This window comes from Vulpes vulpes, chromosome 5 (genome assembly GCF_048418805.1).
Source record: "Vulpes vulpes isolate BD-2025 chromosome 5, VulVul3, whole genome shotgun sequence".
NCBI lineage: Eukaryota > Metazoa > Chordata > Mammalia > Carnivora > Canidae > Vulpes > Vulpes vulpes.
In genome coordinates, this window is record NC_132784.1 from 115,025,688 (window position 1) to 115,047,550 (window position 21,863).

At 67.8% G+C, this 21,863-nt stretch overlaps 1 protein-coding gene across 2 annotated transcripts in view; it reads right to left on the reverse strand.

Annotated features, from left to right (window-relative positions):
- The window catches only part of KIRREL1 (kirre like nephrin family adhesion molecule 1), a 64,463-nt gene extending 53,148 nt beyond the window's left edge, over window positions 1-11,315 (reverse strand). For both annotated transcript variants that reach the window (XM_072759765.1, XM_072759763.1), the window contains exon 1: window positions 11,041-11,315. In XM_072759765.1, coding sequence (XP_072615866.1) covers window positions 11,041-11,092 — 52 coding nt within the window. In that variant the 5' untranslated portion in view covers window positions 11,093-11,315. The remainder of the gene's footprint in view (window positions 1-11,040) is intronic.
- Between the last annotated feature and the right edge of the window lie 10,548 nt (window positions 11,316-21,863).

The following is a 21,863-nucleotide window of genomic DNA, read 5'->3' on the forward strand; positions in this document are numbered from 1 at the left end:
GACGCCAGGGCCCCCCAGTGCCCGTGGCCCTCGGACGGGACCCGGGACGAGTCAGGGCCTGAGTGGGGACACCCGGAGAGCAGCCTCGGTGCTTCGCCGGAACCACCTGCCCCCGAGGGGACCCCCTGCGCTGGCTCGTGTGGGGCCTACGGGCTTGCTCCGCCGCCGGGACCCCTGCCTCCAAGGAGAAGAGGAACATGCCGGGGCGGGGGGAGTTGTGAGTCGTCCACACGGAGGCCCCAGGACGTTTGTGCAGCTGGAGCCCCAATGAGACAGCTCCCGCAGGGCCAGGAGGGGTTAGAGTGGGAGGCAGAGGGGAGCCTCCCACTCGGGGCTCACGGGGCCTGAAGCAGGGCGGGTAAGGCGCATCCTTTCTCCTCCACAAAGGACACAGGCCGAGGTCCGCGTGGACTCGGTCGGGGCCCCAAGAGTCGTCCTGAGAGTCCGGGGACACGCAGGTCCCTAAAGGGTCGTTTCCCCGCTCGCATCCCTGACACAGCCCTCGGTTCCAGGCGCAGAGATCCACGGCCACCCTGGAGCCCCGCCGGTCTGTGGGCAGGTATCCCCATGTGCGCATGTGCCTCGTCCTCTGGGGGCTCCTGCTTCCCCCCGTGGGTCTCCCAGGGCGTCCCTCTGCAGCCTGAGGACCTCTTCTGAGGCCGGGCTCTGCAGCTCTGGAGCTGGCAGCTGCTGTCCTGGCGAGGCCTGGGGCAGACGGGGTGGTGGGGACCAGGCTCAGGGAGGCTCTGCTGTCCGGCTAGGGAGGCCCACGGGGGGACCGGATACGAGGACTCCGTTCTCGGGCGCCCCTAGGCAGGGTGTGCCAGGCCCACGTCCCATGGTGCCCGCCTCCGAGCCTCCCATGTGGTCCGGGACCCGGGGCCGCAGCGGCGCCTCCACCTGCGGGAGACCGTCCAAATCAGAGGCGCCCTTCGTCGAGACCCCGCGGTGTCCCCTGAGACACTGGGGTTCGGGACCCGTGGCCGTGACACACCGAGTGGGGACTTCCTGCAGAGGCTGGGTGCCGGGGTCACGCCTACCGGGGACGGTGCGGTGAGCGCTGCAGGTGCCGAAGCCGGGGCCCAGGGCTCCCAACCAGGGCGCCGCCCGGGGCGCTCACCGGCCGCCTGGGCCTTGGCGGTCCCCGCCGGATGCCGCGGCACCCTGACGCCCGCCGTACTTGGACGATGACCTGCCGTGGGCCCCTCGCAGGGCGGTAGCAGCGAGGCGCCAGGGGCCGCTGTGCCGCGCACTGTTCCCGTGTCCGGAGCCAGGGAATTGAAGCTCCTGCCCAGCGGCTTGGTGGCAACCTCGCAGGTGGCCGTCCCCCAGACCGCCCGGCAAGGAGGCCCCGGGGCGCTCCAGGGCTCACCGGACGCCAGGCGCCGTCTCCGTGACCCGACCCTGGACGGAGACCAAAGGCAAGAGCACAAGCTAAATCCCCTCGGTGCAGGCCCCGCGGGCCCCGCTCTCAATTTTCTGCATAAATGGAGAGCGGCCGCTGCGCAGATAATCCAGAAGTCATTTCAACTTGGCTTTGCAATGCATTAGATTTTTTTTTTTTTTTTTTGCAAAGTCAGATTTTCCCTTCTAATTATATTTGGCTCAAACTGACATTAAAATGAGTTTGCATTCCCACTTCACCCACCGCCTGCCGAGGGGCGACTTCCCAGATGGGAGCGGGGTGATAGGCGCAGCGGTGGGGGATCCGCGTGCCCAGGGCGGCTGCCGTGGGCGCGGGGAGAGGATGGCACCCGCTCGGGGCCCGGGACCAGAACCCAGGAGCCCTGCCGTCCTGACCGAAGGGCTTCTGGAGACCAAGGGCACCCCGGGGCGCAAACCTCAACTTCTCTCGGGGGCGTTGCCTGCCGGCCGGGGTTCCTGCTCCTTAGACGATGCCTCCTCCCCCGCAGGTCCCTCTCGCCCCGTCTACCCATCTCAGCTCCTCTCCTCCTAATAACCTCCCAGTTAAGCGAATCGAATGGGAAGAAGCAGTTAAAAGCACCTCCTGGCTCGATGCTGCTGGGTAATGGGGCGAGCAGGGCCCCAGGCTGCTCCTGGGAGGATGCGGAGGAGGGGGAGAGCCTGGCTAAGCTGATTACAAGGACAAAGTTAATTTAGAGATGAGCTCCGGTGGGTGCGGCGGGGGCGGGAGGAGGAGGAGGACGCGGGGCTGAGATTTGGGCAAAGCGGGCTTTACGGAGCCCCGGCCTTTGTTCCTGGAAATCATAATCCTGGGGAGGGACCTCGGCCCGCTCCCTCGGATTCCGCGGCTCCTTCCATCCGGAGCAGGGGGCACAATCGGGGATTGTCCAGAGCGGGACACGGACGGGGATGGGGACGGCGGCATTCCAGCCCTCCAGCGCAGCCAGCCTCCATCTGCGGTCCCCTCCCCCGGCCGGGCTGTGGCCTCCCCGCCTCCCCTGGCGGCCGCCCGGTCAGACCTCAGCATTTTTCACATTCCTCCCTCAGCTCCATCCCACAGCGTGTCACCCTGCTTGCCTGCAGCGGGACAGGGTCCACCCTGCGTGGGCCCTCCCACCCGCCCAGGTGCCTAGGACAGGGCCCGGCCCAGCCGTTCAGCAGCACCTGCTTCGCGGGACCCAGGCTCGCAGCCGAGGCCGGAACCTTCCTCAGAGCTTTCCATCTGAAGGGGAGCTCGGGGCTCCGGAGGTGCACACAGTCTGGGCTCCCAGCCCCCAGGTGCACACGTCTGTGGCCACCAGCTCTGGGTCATCTGCACTGGCCCTCAGACCCAACCAGATGGCTCCCCTAGACTCTGGGCAGCCCCCAGGACCCCCAGGCCCCCCCAGGTCCCCCAGACCCTCAGGCTCCCCGGACCTCCAGACCCTCCAGGCCCCCCTAGATCTCCCCAGGTCCCCCCCAGGCCCCACGCTCCCCAGGCCCTCCAGGACCCAGACCCTTCAGGCCCCTTAGGCCCCCCAGACCCCCCAGGTCCCCCAGCTCCCCCAGGCCCTCCAGGACCCAGACCCCTCAGGTCCCCTAGGCCCCCCAGACCTCCACGCCTCCCAGATCCCCCAGGCCCTCCAGGCCCACCCAGGCCCCCCAGACCCTCCAGGCCCCCCCAGGGACCCCCAAGTACCCCCTGCCCCCCCAGCTTCCCCAGGCCCTCCAGGACCCCCAGACCCTTCAGGCTCCTCAGGACCTCCAGGGCCCCCTAAGCACCCCCAGGTCCTCCCAGGCTCCCCCCAGCTCCCCCAGACCCCCCAGGCTCCCTCCAGGCCCCCCAGCTACCCCAGCCCCCAGACCTTCCAGGCCCTCCAGGCCCTCCAGGGCCTCCCCAGCTCCCCCAGGTCCTCCCCCAGCTCCCCCAGGTCCTCCCAGGCTTCCCCCAGGCCGCCCAGACCCTTCAGGCCCCCCCAAGCTTCCCCAGGCTCCCTCCAGGCCCCCCAGGTCCCCCAGCTCCTCCCCGGCCCCCAGCTCCCCCAGGCCCCCCCAGGACCCTCCAGATCCCCCCAGGACCCTCCTAGCTTCCCCAGGCTCTGGGCTCTGGGCCCTGACCTGCCCTGGGCTCCCCCACGTATCTTTATCTTAAACCTGAGGGCTCCACTCAGGCTCGTCCCCGGCCAGAGGATGGGCAAGACCAGTACGCCCCCCCGCAGGCGGCCGCCTGCTCCTGCGTGGTGGGGCCCTGGTCCTCGGTCTCCTTCGCTGTCTAAGGGAAGGGCTGCAGATCTCACCTGGAGGGCAGCCCGGTGGGCGAGGCGCCTGGAGAAGGGGCATCAGGTAGGAGCGAGGGGGGCTCACCCTGGACAACGGAAGCGGGCCCCACATTCCCCGCAGCGCCCAGTCCGGCCTGGCTTTCCCCGACCTCCTGGGATCTGTCCCGGTCTGTCCCACATCACCTCACCCCGGGCCCCAGCAGACCCCCCAGCAAGTGACCTCCAGGGCCCCCCCGCCCCCCGCACTTTGCAGCCACACCTTGGCTCCAGAAGTTGGGCAATTCGGGGGCGCTGGCCCTCCTGTCTGTCTTCCCGCCGTTCGCACATCCTGTCCATCCCTGGCCCCGGGCCTGCACGGTGCCCTCCCTGGCCCCTGTGGCCCCCGGGGCGTGGGGTCACCCTGCGCAGCAATGCCAGGACCCGGGGCACGCACACCTGGGCTTCTGGGACGGACTCCGATATCGTGTCATTTTTAAAAATTCCTGCATAACGCCCATAAGGCTGTGTCGGACACAGTGACATACATTGGCTGGCTTGAAAAAATAAAATGATTTCTCCCCATTTTACGGAAAAGGAAAGGGGTCTCCTGAAGCCAGCGAATCAGGACAGGAGGCCCTGCGGGGCAGGGACGGGGCCTTAGGTCTGCGTCTGTCCACAGGAGGCATTTCTCCCGGTGAAGGGCCTGGTGCCCCCTCCTCCCACACGCCTTCCCTGAGGCTGTGCTCCCCAAGGTGCCGCCAGAGGCCAGAAGGGGTGGAGAGATAAGCAGCCCCCCAAAGTCCAGAAGGATCCGCATTCCCCTCCTGGCCTGGACAGCCCGAGCACAGAGCCCCTGACCCCCCAGGACCCCCAGGACCCCAGGACCCCTCAGGCTCGTCTCCGCTGTCCCTTCTCCGTGGAGGGACGCACCCCAGGAACGAGGGAAGCTGCCAGGGAGAGCTAGAGATTCCCAGGCCTGCATTCAAGACCCTTCATCCGGAGGAGGGCAGTTGGCTGCAAAGCCCATTTATTTCAATCCAACCCCAATTTTGTTAAATGGGCTCAAGGAGGGCAGGGAGGGAGGCGGCATCACCCCCGGGGACAGCAGAGGCTCCTAAGCGTTGCTGGAGAAGCCCAGTGTGGAGGGAGGGGGAGACCGGGAGCTCCGGGAGCCAAGGGGGCAGAGAGCAGGAGGGGAGACGACACGGAAGGTCGCGTCCACGCCGCCTCGAGCTGCCCTCGCCCCGGGTGCTCAGAGGACCTCGGTGGGGCCGGGCGCTGCGACCAGGACAGGCGGGTGCGAGGGCTGGGGGCTGCAGCTGGGGGTCCCAGCCTGGGAACGGAGCCGCCGGGTCCTGCCGAGCTCTGGCCTCAACACGCACCCCCAGGACAGGCGCAGGCCTTCAGGGGCCCAGGACGGCGCCCAAGCCGGGAGCGGCGTGGGGGGGCGGGCTGGGGCAGACCCGTGACCGCGTGTCCGGGCGCATGTGGGCCGAGAGGTGGGTGGCTGACGGGGGCACGGGCGGTGGGGTGAGCACATGGACACATGCCCGGGGACACACGCTGCACGGAGGGCCTGTGCACGACGTCCTAAGGACACGCGCTGGTCCACGACCCCCTCCCTCCCCAACGTCGCGGCTCGGGCTGCTGCCCTGGCTCCTCCATGGCTTCCTGGCCTCGTCCCCGACCATCGGCCTCTCTCCTCTGGCTCTTCCTCGTGCGGGGACAGAGTGAGGACAGACCTCCTGCCCCAGCACGTTGCCGTGGGTCCGATGTCGGGCACTACGACTCACAAACACAAAGTGGGTCCTTCCCAAGAGCCAAGGACCTCCTCCCTCACTTGAAGTGCGCCCACGGTCGCTCCTGGCTGCGGGGTCGGCCTTCCCAGGCCTCCCATCTCAGGTCTGTCCCCTCTGCTGCCGCCCTTCCCTGGCCTGGGCCCCGCTGCCCTGGAAGACGGCCTAGAGGCCCCGGGGAAGAGGCCAGGCTGGAGCTGGGGGTCAGGAAGGCTCTCAGCCCTGTATGCAGGGCAACGATGTCCCTGCCGGCACAAGCAGTCCCTGGGTACCAGGGAGACAAAGGCGTTGGCCCCCGGCCCCTCCCTGCAATCACCACTGGCGGGGTCCGTGATCTCATCTCCCAGGCGGAGAAGCAGCACCGTCCTGCCCGCGTGGTAGGTGCTCGTGTCCCTCCCAGAGGAGGTGGCGCAGGTGGCGGCGCGGAACCTGTGGGGTACTCTGCAACTAGAGAGAACCGAGCAGAGGAAGAAGGGGGGCCGCAGGGGTCGGGGCAGGACGCACGGTTCCCATCCCACTAACGAGGCCACAGAGCGCCCACACGGGGCGGGGAGACAGCACGGCTGGGCGCCGGGGGTGCCGGGGAGGATGCGGCTTCTACCCTCCGGGCTGCCCCAGCTCCGGGGGATGCTCGGCACTCGGAGGCACATCCACCCGTCGGGGGGCCCCGGACACACGCATGCGCATCATGGAGGCACCTGGATGCACACACACCCATCGCGGGGGCCCCGGGATGCACCTCCGCCTGTCATGGAGGCACCTGGACACAGGCACACCCATCGTGGGGGCCCCAGGACACACGTACACCCGTCAGGGGGGCACCTGGATGCACCTGCATCCGTCATGGGGGCCCCCGGACGCATGCATGCCTGTCATGGAGGCACCTGGACGCACACACACCCATCACGGGGGCCCTGGGACGCACATACGCTCATCGCGGGGGCGCCTGGACACACCTCCGTCTGTCATGGGGGCACCTGGATGCATCTGCGCCCATCATGGAGGCACCTGGATGCACGTACACCCATCACGGGGGCACCTGGACGCATGTATGCCTGTCATGGGGGCTCCTGGGTGCACCTGCGCCCATCATGGAGGCACCCAGACGCATGCACGCCCATCGCGGGGGTGCCCAGACACACAGGCCCGTCAGGGGGGGGTATCTGGACGCACCTGCGCCCGTCATGGGGGCCCCCAGATGCACGCATGCCTGTCATGAAGGCACCTGGATGCACGTGCGCCCGTCGTGGGGGTGCCTGGCTGAGTGAGGGCTTTGTAGCCATGCAAAGGAGAATCTTAACATGGGACCCAGCACCCCAGGTACGGCCTTGAACAAGTTCATTGAACTCAGCTTTGGTTTCCTCATCTACAAACTGGGGAGGGAAGGACCCACTTCACGGGGTCGTTAACAGGACTAAGGGACACGGTGAGAAGCACACGGTGGGAGTTCAGCATGCACTGATTTGGGTGCTGTGCTGTGTACCCGCCCCCCAAGCTCTCGTCACCCACACTTGGCCGCGGAGCACCTCAAAGCCCCCCGCGCACAGGCCGCCGCAGACCCCGCCTCGGTCCCACCAGGAAGGCCTGCTCCGAGGTGACCGCCGGGTGCCTCCGGCTCCGCTCCCTGCTCCGGCTCCCGGCTCTGGACGTCCCAGGAGGCGACCCCGCGCAGAGCTCCCACAGGTGCGGCTCGCCCACCGGACGGCTGCGTTCGGCACTGGACGCAGAGGCGGCTGCAGCCAGGGAACCTCCTTTCCAAAAAGCCACGCAAGAGCCCGGTCGCACCGCCTGAGAAAGCCCAGACCATACTTAGACGTGTGAAGATGGAATTTCGGAATAAAGGATTGCTTTTAAAACGCGAATGAGTTCCCCTTTACCGGACGCTCCCTCCCTCCCTTCCCCAGCTGCCATTCCACAGGGCCCCGGATAGATCCATCCCTGGGGGCACGTGGGGTCCCCAGGGTGGGGGACATGGTGCAGGCTTTGAGGCCAGTGGGTTCCCACAACTACCAGCAAGACGTGGACCCCGTCTGCACCTCAGTTCCCCATCCAGGAAAGGGGACCAGCACGGAGCCGACCTCGGGGCTTGTTGCGCAGATTAGACTAGAGGACGCGGGGGGAGTAGCTGGTGCGAGGGCCTCGCAAGTGAGCCGCACTAGTTCCAGCTCAGGAACGAGGCCACCTCCAGCTCCTGTCCCTCCTTGCTGCCCGCTGGGGCCCTGGAGCCTTCCCCCTGGAGGGCCAGCCTCTTCCACTCTGCTCTCCTGCCCGCCCCAGAGCTCCTGACACCTCCAGCCAGCCGAGGCTGCTCAGTTTCTCCTCCTGCCGCCCTCACCCCCACCGAGGGGGCCCTGAGGTCGAGGACAAGAATGGAGAAGGCAGAGGAGCACGAGGAGGACCTGCGAGAAGGCAGCGGCCACCCGCCTGCTGCCCTGAAGGCCCAGCCGCAAACTCCGACGGTGACGCACCTCGGTGGCAGGCGCTCAGCAGCACCTTCATGGCCGCCTTGACCCCGTGGGGTGCGCCTTCCGTCCTCGGTGTCCAGGTGAGCAGAGGGAGGCCCCGAGAAGGCGCCAGCCACGCTCAAGCTGACCCAACACGTGCACAGAGGGGCTGAGGGGCCGTAACCACAGAGCGAGCAGCCCGGAGCCTGCCATGTGGTCATGCGTGGCCTTCCCACGCACCTGCGGCGCTTGCATCCCACCAACCAACCCATCAGGGAGTCAAGGGCACTTCATTCGAGTGCCCGGCTCTGGTGTCAGAGACCGGGGCGCGGAGGACAACTCAAGACCAGAGGACAACTCAAGACCGGTCCCCAGGGCAGGAAGGCCAGGGGAGCCTCCATCAGGACACGGGCTCTCCAGGTGACAGCTGAGCCGGGCCTGGTGACCGCGTGTGGTGGAGACCAAGGCCCGGTGCCTCCCCGCCGGTCCCTCACGCGTGTCCGCTTTAACCCCGAGGGGAAGGCAGCGTCCCCCCAAGGTCAGAGGGGGACCCGCGGCTCCCCGGCCTCCAGGCGGCCCAGGGGGCGTCTGCAGCCTGTGCGCAGGGGGAGGGCAGGGCGGACTCCCGTGGAACCGGGGGTGCAGGAGGCTCTTGAGGCCTCCCCTCGCGCGAGGCGGGGGCCCTGGGGACCTCTGGGGGCTGGAGGGACCGATTCCTCTCCTCCCCCCCCCCCCCCCCCCCGCTCCATCCCCCGAGGCAGCTCCCGCCCCAGCCAGCCTGTCATCCCACATTGCTCTGATTAGCTATAATCTTTCTTTTTCAATTTCTCCTCCCAGAGACTGGGGAGCGAGAAAATCTCCCAGAAAATGAATAAATATTTCAATTTTCGGCGCAATCAGTCTGAGGAGCCGGCGCATGATGGAAACGGGGGGAAGGATAATGGGTTTCATTTAGATAAGATACAGAAAATTATTTAGTGAAAAATGAAGATTGATGAAGCCCATTGAAATTCTTTAAAACGCGAGTTTTATTTCTCTGCCTGGGCTGAATCTGTCCTCCCCCCTCCTTGCTGCTCCCCCCCCCAATTTCACTGCTGCCACCTTCTCCCCTCCCCAGCCTCCCCCGGCCCCTCCCCCTCGTTCCTCTCCCACTACCCCAGTCCCTGACCTGGAGATCTTTCTCTCCAAGGATGGAGGCCAAGGAGCATCCCACACCCCGTGGGGGTCCCAGTGCCCCCAGGTCCCTGCCACGGCCCTCCCTGGGCTCCCCAGGCCCTCCCAGGAACCTCAGCCCGGACTTCCTCTTCCCTCCCGGCCTCTTCCCCCCTTCCTTTCCTTGGGCCCCCTCCCCCACCCAAACACTGCACACCCTGACATCACATCAGTCTCGCTGTCCGCCCCGTGGGGACCAGGGGGGCGCCCGGCCACCCCGACCCTCCCCGGTCCCGGAGGGCGGGAGGCACCAGCGCGCTCCCCTCCTTCACCGCCTCCTGCCCAATCCAATCCACATGGCTCCCCTGCTTGCTAGCTGCAGCTTTTGTCGCTTGGAGCTTACTCTGCTCCAGACTGCTGACAGGCTGGGGCTGCGGGAAGGGAGCGGACACGGCCTGCCCCCGCCACACGCTGCGTGACCCCGCCGGGCTGCCCCCCACCCCTCGCAGCCGCCCGGCGAAGTCAGAACTTAGGTCCTCTTCCCAACTTTCTGCCAAGTGGCTGCTTGGCCTGCCAACCCCGGGGCCAGGCCGCCCTCCGGGCGCCGCCTCCCACCCAGCTCCCACCGGGGATGAGCGCCTTCCCGGGGATGAGCGCCTTCCCGTGTCTTAGCTCGTGCTGGGGGACCCGGGGGGCCCCGATGGGAAAGAAGGGTGCAGGCCAGCCCCCCACTGAGACAGCCGGCGAGCCCTGGGGGCTGCAGAGGGTCTGGCGACGAGAGGAGGGGTCCCGCAGCACCCCCACCCCTACACACACGGGCAGCCCGGCACAGCCAGCACCCCAGGGTGTTGCTCCCCAGCCCGGCCTCCACCCGCGGGGGGACCCCCGCCTCCTCGATGCAGGCTGCACACCTCCCTAGGTGTCTGCTGTGTGGACGTCCCTTCAAGTTTCTTTGTTTGCTGGAGGGTTGGTGTCTGTGTAAGGGCTTCAGTGTGTGCGTGTCCTTGTGGACGCCCGCCCGCACACACGCCCGTGTCTGGGTGAGTTGGGGTGTGTTTGGGTGCGCGAGCGTGGAAGCCGCCGCGGGGGAGGAATCTGTGCGCCCGGTGCCGCTGTCTTTGTGTGGATGTGCCGGCTCGCTAGGGGGATGCCTGTGGGGAGGTCGGGCTCCCTAGGTGAGTGGCTGTCTCTGCCGGGCCGGGGCTGCTCCTCCCTGTTGGTGTGTCAGCTCCATTTTTGGAAGGGGGGCGGCCAGCTCGGCGGGGTTCACTCTTCCGGGAGTGAGACCCAGGGGAAGGGAACGTGCACCCCGAGCCTGGGCCCTCGGCTTCCCCAGCTCCCCCACGCCCAGCTCGGGGTCGCTCGGGCCTCATCCCTCTCCACGGCTCCCTCACCTCCCGGCCGGGGGCCTCCCCCGTGCCGGCTCCTAGTAAGCTCCACGAGCAGGCTCTCCCCCCAGGAGGGGCCCGCGCCCCCTCCAAGCGCCCCCCCAGGTCCAACCGCCCAGCTGCCTGGAAGTCGCTCCCAGCCGGCGCCTCCGCGGGCAGGGGTCCCACCGGGCCCGGGCAGCCCTCCCGTGCTGCAGGGGGGCGGCCCAGGCAGGCCGGAGCCCCCCTCCCCGCGCCCCTCCCCCGGGCTGGCCTGGGGTCGGGATTCCCTCGGCATCTTCCCGAGCAGGGTCCCCGCTCCCGGCGGCCCGACCCCAGATCCGAGCCCCCAGCGCCCTGGCCGCCCCGTCGCCGCCCCGTCGCCGCCCCATCGCCGCCCCATCGCCGCCCCATCACCCCCCCATCACCCCCGCAGGACCGGCAGGGGCGGGGAGGCCGCGGGGGGCTCGGGGGCGCTGCGCGCGGGTCCCGCCGAGGCCCGACCCCAGCGCGCGCCCGGGGACAAGTTGGGCGCATCCGCGGGAAAGTCGGGCCCGCGCCGGGGCGGGGGGGGGGAGGGTGCGAGCCCCGCGGGCGCCGGGAGCCGGGGCGGCCTTACCTTGCGAGAAAGTGTCGGAGAGAGTGAGGATCCAGACGAGGAGGCTCAGCATGCTGCCCGCCGCCCGCGCGCCGGGGCCCGACTCGGCGGCCAGGCGCGGGGCGCGGGCGGGAGGAGGGCGCGGGCCGGAGCCCGCCCCCGGCCCTGCACACGCGCGTGCACACGCGCACACACGCTCGCACGCGCGCACCCGGCGCGCACAACTCACTTCCCGGCCGCCGCCCCCCGGCCCCGCGCCCCCGCCCGGCCCGCCCGCGCCCCGCCGCCGCCTCCCGGCTCGCGCTCTCCGGGGCTCTTCCGCCCTCGGCGCCTTGGCCCTCCCCTCCCCTCCCCGCCCCTCCTGACGTCTCCCGCCCGGCCCGCCCCCGGCCCGCCGGCCCCCGGCGCGCACGCACACCCCTCGCCGGGACGAGATGCGGCGGGCGCGGGACCCGGGCGCGGGGGCCGGGGGGCGCGGGGGGCGCGGAGACCCGGGGGGCGCGGAGGGCGCAGGGGACGGGGGGCGCGGAGACGCGGGGGGCGCAGGGGACGGGGGGCGCGGAGACCCGGGGGGCGCGGGGGGCGCACGGGACGGGGGGGACGCGGAGAATGGGGGCGCGGGGGACGGAAAGCGCGGGGGACCTGGGGGCCGCGGGGGACGGGGGGCGCGGGGGACCTGGGGGGCGCGGGGGACACTGGGGGGCGCGGAGGACCCGGGGGGACGGGGGGCGCGCTGCCGAAGGGGCGGCGGGCTGCGCGGGCGGCGGGGCGGGGACCTGCGGGCGGGGATGGCGGGGATGGGGAGGCCGGCGGGGGGGGGGCGGGCAGGTGGCGGATCTTGGAGTCAAAAACCACAAAATGCCTGCTTTTTCCTGGTGAATCCCACACCCAGACTCTAACCCCGAGATCCCCGAAATCGGGAATTCTCGGTGGCCTCCCGGGGGTGGGGAGGGGGCGGTGCGCGCCTGTCCCCGCCTACGAAGCCCGGAGCTGGGACGGCGAGCGGCGCCCCGGGGCCGCGGCCCCCCGCCCCCCTTCCCCGCCCCCCTTCCCCCGCCCCCTTCCCCGCACCCGGTGGGGCCAGGCCAGCTGTCGCAGCCCCCGCCGCGGGAAGGGCGCAGAGGCCTCCCGCCTTTGTTCATCCCGGGTGGTTCCGTCCAGGAGGAGAAAGTAGGGAACTCCGGGCTGGGGGGCTTGGGGGGGGCAGGATCTCGAAGCCGGAGGAGCTTGCGATCCTCTGGGGTTGGGAGACCTGGGAACGGGGACGGGAGGGAGGCCCTGGGGGCGCCGCGGCCTTCCCTGGGGGTCCCTTTCCTAGGGGCCCAGCTGGGCGACCCGCCCCCTCCGAACCCCAACCAGATGCTTCTGCGCCCAGGGCTTGAGGGGGGGCTCCTAGGGGAGAAAGGGGGCGGAAATCAGACTCTGCGCAGCAACCGCACAACTTCGGGGGACTCTGGGTCTAGAGAGGGCTGCGCTCCCTGCTTTCCACCACTCCTGGTCTCCTGGGTCCCTAACGCTACCCGCCAAGAATTCTGGATTTCGCCCCAAAGAGCAGGCGCACAGCTCTCCAGTGCCCTCTGCTGGCGCAGGTTGACTCCTTTGGGGACCCTGAGGCCGAGTGACGGGTCCACGTGCACCTGGGGGGCGGATGCTGGGGAGACACCAGCTCCCCCGAGGCCCCACGCACTGACCCCGGGGAGCCCGTCCCAGGTTCAGAGACACACGCGCCCGCGCAGCACACCTGGAAAGTCAGAGCGGGAGCCGCCGGGCCTCGAGGAGAACCAGCCACCCAGGCACCACAGAGCACTGACGTTTCTCCCATGCCTGCTTGGGCTGCACGATTCTAGGCCTTGGAGATACAACAATGGGGGGGGGGGGGGATTAAAAAAAAAAAGGAAAAGTTCCTCTTCCGTAGTGTTCCATCCCGGAGGGGAGGAAGAGGCAGGTGTCACGCGCGGTCACTGCCACTTTCCCCACGAATACCTACGAAATGTAAAGTATACCGGGTGGCAGTGAGCGCGGCGAGGGACGCGCAGGGGCAGGGAGACCGCCCTGCTAGAGGGGCCCACGGGCGGTGACTCAGGTGAGGCTGAGGAGAGCAGGCCAGGCCATGAGGGGCGAGAACACGCTCCGCTGAGAGCTACTCAGCCACCGCCCTCCTGCTTCTGCTCAGGTGTGACCGTGATTCTCCGTGCGGGATGGACGGCGTTGTCCTGACTGATGTCCCTGCCACCTGGAAGCCCTAGCAGCAGGACAGCCAGCTGCCCAGCCGCCGGAGCAGTAGCCCCCCTGCCCCCGGCTCCCGGAGCCTCCTTGCGCCTCTGTAACCACACATCCTGGCCCCCTCCATCCTGGCCTGCTCTGTCCTGGCCCTCTCTGTCCTGGCCCTCTCTGTCCCGGCCCGCTCTGGCCTGGCCTGCCCTGGCCCAGCCCCCTCCATCCTGGCCTGCCCCATCCTGGCCTGCCCCGTCCCAGCCCCCTCCATCCCGGCCCCCTCTGTCCCAGCCCCCTCTGTCCCGGCCCCCTCCGTCCTGGCTCCCTCCGTCTGTCCTAGGACACCCTTCCACAGAATCCCCTCCCGTAAGCCACTGGGCGCCCAGATCAGGAGCCGAAGACCCGCCCCAGCCCGGGGCCCTCAACGCCAGCCGGGAAGCAAAACCCCCTGAGAAGCTTTTTAAAAGCTCCAGGGCCTTGGCCTCACTCCAGAGGCTGATCATCCGGGGTGTGTGGGGGGAGCCCTGAGGTGCTTGCCCTGCCCCGCGGCAGCGCTGCTGTTGGCCAGGCCTGCGCACCCCGGGCTGCACTCCGCTCCCTCTGCTCCGGGCTCCTCTCTGTGGCACAAACGTTGCCAACCACTCCTGGATTCGCTGAGCCTGCTGGATCCTTCGCACCGGCTCTCGTCCCAGGGTGCAGCGTGGGGCTGACCCCCAGGGTCAGGTGGGGGCCCCAGAGGCCGAGTCTGGGTCCTCTCCGCCGGACTAGACACCGTGGCCCAGGACATGGCATCTGCCTCCTACCCCGTCCAACTTGGCGCCCCTCGGGGCAAGGGCTGCGGGCATCCCTGCGGCGTCCCGAGGGCAAATGGGAGGAACGGGAGCTGCTCTCGCCACCAGAGGGGCAGCAGGACTGTGGAGGACAAAGCACATGGGTTGGGACACCTGTGGGGGATCATCACGCAGGCGTTGTCCCTCACGTTCCGCGTGACCCGGTGGTGTCTCCCGGACCCGGTTCCTCCCCGACCCAGGTTTCTTCACCTGCAAATGGGGACGAGAGCCCTGTGGGGGGGCGTGAGGGCAACGGGGTTCAGCAGCCATGCAGCTCTCAGCTCCCCGAGCCGGGCCTTGGAAGCTGCCTCCCGCACACGGGTGGGCACTGGGCCGGGCGGCCCAGACAGGGCTGCACCTGCAGACGGAGGGAGGGGTCCCTGGGGACATGCCGCCACCGAGGGAGAGAAGCTGCGGAAGGTTATATATGGAGTCACAGAAATATTAATAACTTTTTGAGCACAAAAGCAAAAAGATCAAGAGGTCAGCGAGTGAGCAGAAGGTGATTTATGGCCCTAGGCGGGTGAAGCCACACGGAGACACAAGTGGGTTCTCGGTCTGGAGGAGGGCGAACAACGGCAGAAGCCTTCTATAGATTGTCCCGTTTCCCCCGAGGGGGCGGGGGATGTGCCCCGCTGCCCGCGGGAGACAGACACGGAGACGCACAGCGAGGCCCAGTCGCGGCCTGCGGCCTGGAAAGTCCTCCCGATGGCGCGGCGCCCCAAGCCCGTCCTGCCTGCCCCCGGTCCGTGCCCTCCTTGGCCTCCTCCAGAGCTCCTCGGGCGCCGGGGCTCCTCCCGGGTCCCCCTCGCCCCCAGCGGCTGCGTGGACCTGTCCAGATGGCAGCCTGGGGCTCGCCTGCAACGACACCGCCAACCCAGACCCTGCGAGGGAGCGGCATGGCCGCTGGGGTCCGTGGTGTGCGGGGCAGGTGCCCCCCAAATCTTTCCACTCCTGCCTCAGATCCCAACCCCGACGTGGGGACAGGTCCCTGTAGTAGAGGCAATGTGGGGTCGTGGCCTGAGCCCGCGGGGGGGGTTCCTGCTGAGCTCGCCCCTGCACCCAGAGCCGCCCAGAGCCCCTGACTCCACAGGGTGCTCACCTCCCGCCTCTGAAGGTGGGAACGGAGGCGGAGCGGGCAGGGGGTCCCGCGGAGAGGGCCGAGTCCCTCATGTTCCCTTTCCCCTGGTTGGGCTTCCTTGGTCTTCCTCCCAGGCCTCCACACCCCGCGCCATCCAAGGGCTCCTGCCTCGGCCCCAACCCCGTCCCCAGACCTGCCTCCACCGTGGGGCCGCAGCGTGTGCTCCTGTTGGCTCGGCTCCGGCGGGGCCGGTGGGGCCCCAGGGCAGCCACTGTCACTGCATCACCACCTGGGTGCCCTGGCCTCTGGACGGGGGACAGGGTTTCAGGGTAGAGGAGAGTCAGGTCCATGCGGGGGGAGCCTGGTCAGGCTGGCTGAGAGCAGGACCCTGGCTGGGGGGAGATGAGCCCACTCACCTGCACGTCCATCCTGTGCACATGTACGGAGGCAGCATCCGGGATGGGAAACTGAGGCAGGCTCAGCCCTCTGCAGCCCGGAGCTGATCACGCAGGGTGGGGAGGCACAGACGGAGGGAGACACCCGCAGAGCCCGAGAGCGTACGTGCGTGGAGATGCCCGGGTGCCCAGGAGCGGAGGAGGGAGAGCCGGCACCCGCAGTCACGTCACCGTGTGGCCCACGCCCCTTTCCTCACTGGGCCTCGGTTTCCTGCCAGGGCTGAGGCCCCAGACCCATGGCCCCTCAGCTTCTGTGGGGCGTCAGGGGCTGTTCCCCGGAGAGGCCGCGGAGGGGTTCCCGGGCGCAGGTGCGCTGGGCAAATGCCTGGTCAGAGGCTGCTCCCACCGCGTCCCAGCTCCCTCCTGCCGGGAACGGGCCCAGCGGGGCCTGCCAGACAGTCTGGCTGCAGCTCTGGTGGCATTTCCTAAAGGGACAGATGGAGGATGTTGGTCTCATGTCCCCCCACTGCCTGCGTTCCAGCCTCCGAGGCACAGCCAGCAGCGAGGCCCTGGCACCCCGTCGGTCCCCTGGCCGGCGCCCCTCCTCCATAAGCCCACCTGCCCCGGCTCGGCCCCAAGTCCTCCCCCGAGAGCCCGACCCTGGGCCGTGGAGAGACACCCTAAGGGAACACAGGCCAGAGGGAAAAGAGCCCCCCGTCCCCCCTGAAAAAGACCCCACAACAGGAACCAGCTGCTCCCAAGGACGGCCCTTCCTGGGGGGCCCAGGGAGGGGGAGGCAGCCGCCAGGGTGCAGGGGGGGCAGGGGGTGAAGGAGCAGCCCCGAGGCCCACAGCGGCAGCTACACGGGAGCCGTGGGCCCTGGGGACGTGGGGCGCGCTCCTGGCGCAGACATGGCCGTGGTTTCGTGGGTGCTCACCGGGTGAAGACGTCGTCGGCCAACAGCTTCTCGCAGGGCCATGTCGTGAGGAAGGCACCAGCCTCCATCCTGTTCAAACCCGGGACCGCTGGCCAGCACCTCCGGGTGGGGGACCGTCCAGAGCCTGGGGGGTCACCCCACGGGGGCCCCAGGGACCTGCCCCTGCCCTTCGCGGCCCCCAGCTCTTGCCGGCGCTCCAGCCTCCCTGGTGGCTCTGGGGCCTTTAGGGTGCACTGAGCCTTGCCCTGCTGACTCCGAAGCCGCGCACGGGACCGTCCACTGTGGCGATCGTGGTGCCTCCCCTGGAGTCGGCTCCCGGGACGGAGACACGCAGACCAACGTCCCTTTTCTGGATTGTGCAAAGGCGACAGGGAGCCGCACGGCTGGCGGTTGGGCCGCGGGAGGGAGGCGATGGGCTGTAGGAAACCAGCCCTCCAAGGTGCTGCAGGGAGAACAGAGACGGCCCGGAAGTTCATCTCCCCTCCTCAGCGTGGGTGGTGGGGACACATGCGTTACCCGGAATGTGCAAAAAAAGAAAAAGAAAAAAAGATCCCAGGGAACAGTGAACAAAGCTATAAATACCGCCCAGCATCGGGCAACATCACCTGAGCACAGTGCGGCGATTTATGGCCAAGTCACAGGGCCCTACAGTGTATTTATAACGGAGAAACTCGGCAGCGCGGCTCATCATCCGCAGGAGGCCACAGGCCGGTTCTTCTGGTGAAACAGCTTGGCTGGGGGGCCCCGGGGGCGCTCAGCGGTGGGGCGTCGGCCTGCGGCCCAGGGCATGACCCCGGGGTCCCGAGATCGAGTCCCGCGTAGGGCTCCCTGCAGGGACCTGCTTCTCCCTCTGCCCGGGTCTCTGCCTCTGTCTCTCTGTGTCTCTCATGAATAAATAAATAAAATATTTAAAAAAAAAGAAAAAAAACGAGTTTTGTGGGCCAGGCTCCTGCCCGGAGGAACGGGAGAGCCCTGAAGATCGGCGCAGCCGCCCCGAAGGCCCCAGCGGCTCCAGGTTTCCCGGTGGATGGTGAGCCCTTGAGCCGCGTGCGGGACACATGCCCGGCGAGCCCTCTGTGGCCTCGACGGCCCTCTGGACTCTACGCCCGGCAGCCTCCGGTCTCCAGGTCTTCAGGGTTTCCCCAAACAGGACGGGGTGTCACCGCTGTGCCCTGGCCCTGCTGCCCCTCACGGGCGGGCGGGCTGAGACCGAGTCACCGCGTCCCGCCACCGGGAGCAGCTGCGGGGCACGCGCGGGCCAGGTCGCGGGGGGGGGGTGGGGGGTGGGGGGGGGGGTGGAGCCCGAGAGCAAAGCCCACCTATGGCGGGATCCCCGGCGCGGCCCCAGAGGGTGTCCCAACGCTCCAGCTGGCAGGGCCACGTGCTCAGGGGCTGCTACGGAGAAGCTAGACAGTCGTCGTCTCTTCTAGGGTGGCTCAGGATTGACTAAGAAGGATGCTGAGGTGCTGTGGCCGTTCCCTGGCTGTCCCTTGGCCCTGGGGCCACCGGCGGCTGCAGCCCAAGATGCACCACGGGCCCCAGAGGGCCTCCCCCTGCGCGGTGGGGGCAGAGGAAGCCGCCTTTGCGCTGCGGCCTCCCCCTTGGACCTTCATACCTCGATCCCGCCACCCCAAGAGCTCCCCTCCTGCCTAAGCCTCGGCCCCACCCCGCCCCAGGTGTACCTTCAAGGAGAGTTAGCACCGGGCAGGGCTTTAACCAAAGGAACACATCCCTTTTTTTTTTTTAATTTGCCTTTGTTTTTTATTTTTTTTTAAAGATTTTATTTATTTATCATGAGAGACACAGAGAGGGAGGCAGGGACACAGGCAGGGGAGAAGCAGGCTCCACGCAGGGAGCCCTACGTGGGACTCGATCCCAGGACCCCGGGGTCACGCCCTGGGCCAAAAGCAGATGCTCCACCGCTGACTCCCCCCCAGGTGCCCCCCAAGGAGCACATTTCCGACGGGGTGATTATGGACACTGTACTTGACCTGGAGCCATGCGGGTACGAGATGGGCCTTCCAGGACGAGCCCGTAGACTACCACCTGCCAAGGGGTCACAGCCAGAGGTGGGCTGACCGCCCGCTGACAGGGTCCACCCGCTCACGGCGCTGCACGGCTCTGGGCGGCACCTGCTGGCCTGGCTCCGCATACGAGTCGCGAGGGTGCCACGTTTGGACACACAGCGACAACGTCTGCTGTTCCTTCTCATCATGACTTTTGCGTAAGGCGATGAGCGGCGGGTGTGGCCCTCCCCGATGCTTTGTCGAGGGGGACGTCCTCCCGCCGTAGGGGCGCCCCATCTAGTCCTAGGTGGATCCTTGGGCGCTGTTCGGGGTTAAGAAGTCAACGGCCCCGCAAAGCCCGGATGATCCTGGGCCAGCTGCTGCGTTAAGGGGGCGGCAGATGACCCGACTACCCGGGAGGAGCACATCACGTGGCCTCAGCGGGGCAAGCTCCACATGCCTCGGTGGCTCGAACGGGACGGCCGCGGCCACTGCGAGCGCTCGCACCCCAAACCCCGGCCTCGATGGCCCCGGGACGCGCACGGCCCTGAAACCGCTCGGCTATGAAGAAGGGCCCAGCTCTCCTGTCTCCACGTTTGACGAGCATCCTACGATCGGATGCAGGATGACCTCCGCAGCGACTTTAAAGCTCAAAGGCATCCTTAAACACTCTCAACGCCAAAAATGTGCATTTTGACCAACCACAGCAGGGGAAATCTGAACGATCCTCCTCTTTCGATAAAAAAAAACTCCTAAACTATTATGAAGAGTCAAAGGGTGTGCAGCCAAAAAAAAGGAGAAAAAATATGACGTAGCGTCTCAGACAGTTACTAAAAGTGATTATGTTATTTTTCTGGGTTTTTAATGAGCTTTTCATTTCCCAGCTTCTAGAAATGCATAATCGATTATGATTCCTTTTCTCATTTTTAAAATGGAATTTCACTTCTGTACCTATTTGTGAGCTTATAGTTTTGTGTGTTCCTTCTCTTTCAGGGGGCCTCTTCCCCACCCCACCAAACAACGCAGGCTTCGTGTCCCACAAAATTGGATCCACTCGGGCCACAGAATTGGTATTTGATTAAGATGATGATGAATAATGATGGTAGTGGTGATGCTGGGGACCACATAGTAGTGGTGGTGCTGGTGGTGGTGCTGGTGGTGGTGATGGCGATGGTGGAGGTGATGCTGCTGCTGGTGGCAGCCCTTGTCCTGGCCCCTGCCCTGAGCCCGCACCGTTCCACAGCTTTGCTGTGATTCGTCTCATCCGCCTCCAGGAACCTCATTTCCTCCATCTTACGGGGGCGCAGGGAGCGCCCTGGGCCTTGAGGGAGCCTGCCCGGGGCTGCCCAGTGCCACTGCCAGGCCAGACGCGAGGCAGCGGCCTACTTCCCCTCTCGGTCCTCATCCAAGTCCTGTTGCCCTCACATGCCAGGAAGGGCAGGGTCCCCAGACCCCGAGCAACTTTGATACTCAGGGTCAACGATCCTCTGGGGACCCCTGGCAAAAAGCAGAGGCAGCGCGAGTTCACCCCCCCCATCCCCAGCACCAGCCACCTGGCCCTTCGCCTGCATGGCAGGGGGTGCCAGGGTTGGCCGCTGTGACGTGGGGGTTCTGGGGCACCAGCCACCCTCTGGACAGGAGCCTTTAGCAGCTCGGCGCCTCCAGGAACAGCTGAGATGGCGCCGGCTGCCGGTTCATTCCCTGGAAAATAAACTGGAGCCACCAGGGGCTGGGGCCACGGGGCAGGGCAGGGGGGCACGAGACGGCCCCTGGGGCCTCGAAGAATTTCCAGCCACCCCCCCCCGGCCCCCTGGGTCCCTGCCCAGGCTCCACCTCCTCCTGGCCTGCACCCCTCAGGTCTGCACCCTCCTGACCTGCATCCCGTCCTGGCCTGCACCCCCCCTGACCTGCACCCTTCCCAGCCTGTACCCTTCCTGACCTGTACCCCCTCCAGGCCTGCACCCTTCCTGGCCTGCACCCCCTCTTGGCATTCACCCTCTTCAGGTCTGTGCCCCCACCAGATTTGCGCCCCTCCTAACCTGCACCCCTCCTGACCTGTATCCCCTCCAAGCCTGCATCCCTCCTGACCTGCACCCCCTCTAAGCTTGCACCTTCTCCAGGTCTGTGCCCCTCCTGGCCTGTACCACCTCCAAGCCTGCACCCCTCCTGACCTGTACCCCCTCCAGGCCTGCACCCCTTGCAGGTCTGCACCGCCTCCTGGCCTGCGCCCACTCCTGGGCTCACCCCTTCTCGGCACAGCTAACCTTGCCTCCGGACACAGCTCTGCGGGCTCTGTGGCCACAGCATTTCTCAGACCCCAGAGGCCACAAGTCTGGGAACCGAGGGTCCTGCGGTCACATAGCCTGGCCTCTCTCGTGGCTTCGCGGGGACTTGCTCTGTGCCCCGTGTCCCAAACTCGTCCTGTAAACTCGCTGGTCCCGCTGGGTCAGGGGCCCCCGGATGGTGTCGTTTTATCTCAATTCCCTCTGTGAAGGCCCTGTTTCCGTGCACAGTCATGTTCCGCGGTCCCGGGGCTGGGACCTCAACATGTGACCCTGGGGGACGTGGTCCAGCCCGTAGCACTTGCCACGTGGGAGCGGTCTGTCCCCGCATCCTGCCCCGAACAGGGCTGCCCTAGGCCGGGCACCGAACCTCCCCAAGCGGCTGCACAGACGCATCCTAACTCCTCCCTCGTGAGGTGTCCCCCTCCACCCCCGGACTCGGCGCCTTGTCCCCCTGCCCCCTGCCGCCCCCCAGCCCTGGGGGATGAGGCTGGCTTTGCTACATCTTCTGGCGTCGGCAAGGCCACAGGCAGGCAAGGTTGGCCTTCCTCCTCCCTCCCTGGGTTTTAGCCCCGTGGTCCCCTCTGCCGGGTCCTGGGGGGCAGCCAGCGCAGCTCTCAGGCGGCTCCTCCTTCACTCTTCCCGTGGCCGTGGCGCGGGCCCCATGACCCTGTCCCCAAGAGGGGCCCTTGGCTGCTTCCTCACCCCGGGCAGGGGCGGCAGGAGGGCAGGCAGGGCACCCGCGGCTGGCAGGGGCGGCCGGCTCCGCCGGGAGGGGTGCACCTGCGGGGACTGGGAGGGCCCTGTGGCCTAGAAGCTTCGCCCCGAGGCCCCCGCTGCCCCCACCCCCCACTCCCCCCCCCCCACCGCCACCGTGAGCCGCTTAGCCAGCGACACCTGCCCCTGGAGCAAGTCCCGGGGAAGGGCTGAGACCAGGGGTCGTTTAGGAGCCGCTCCTCCCTGTACGCGTCGCTGACGGCTGCACCGGCTGGGCCGCTCATGGTTTGTAGGCCCAAAGCCAGCACGGGAAGCCGGGCCTGAGGCAGGGGGGCGGTCGGGGGTCAGGCGGCGGTTGGGGGGCAGGCAGCCTGGGAGCCCG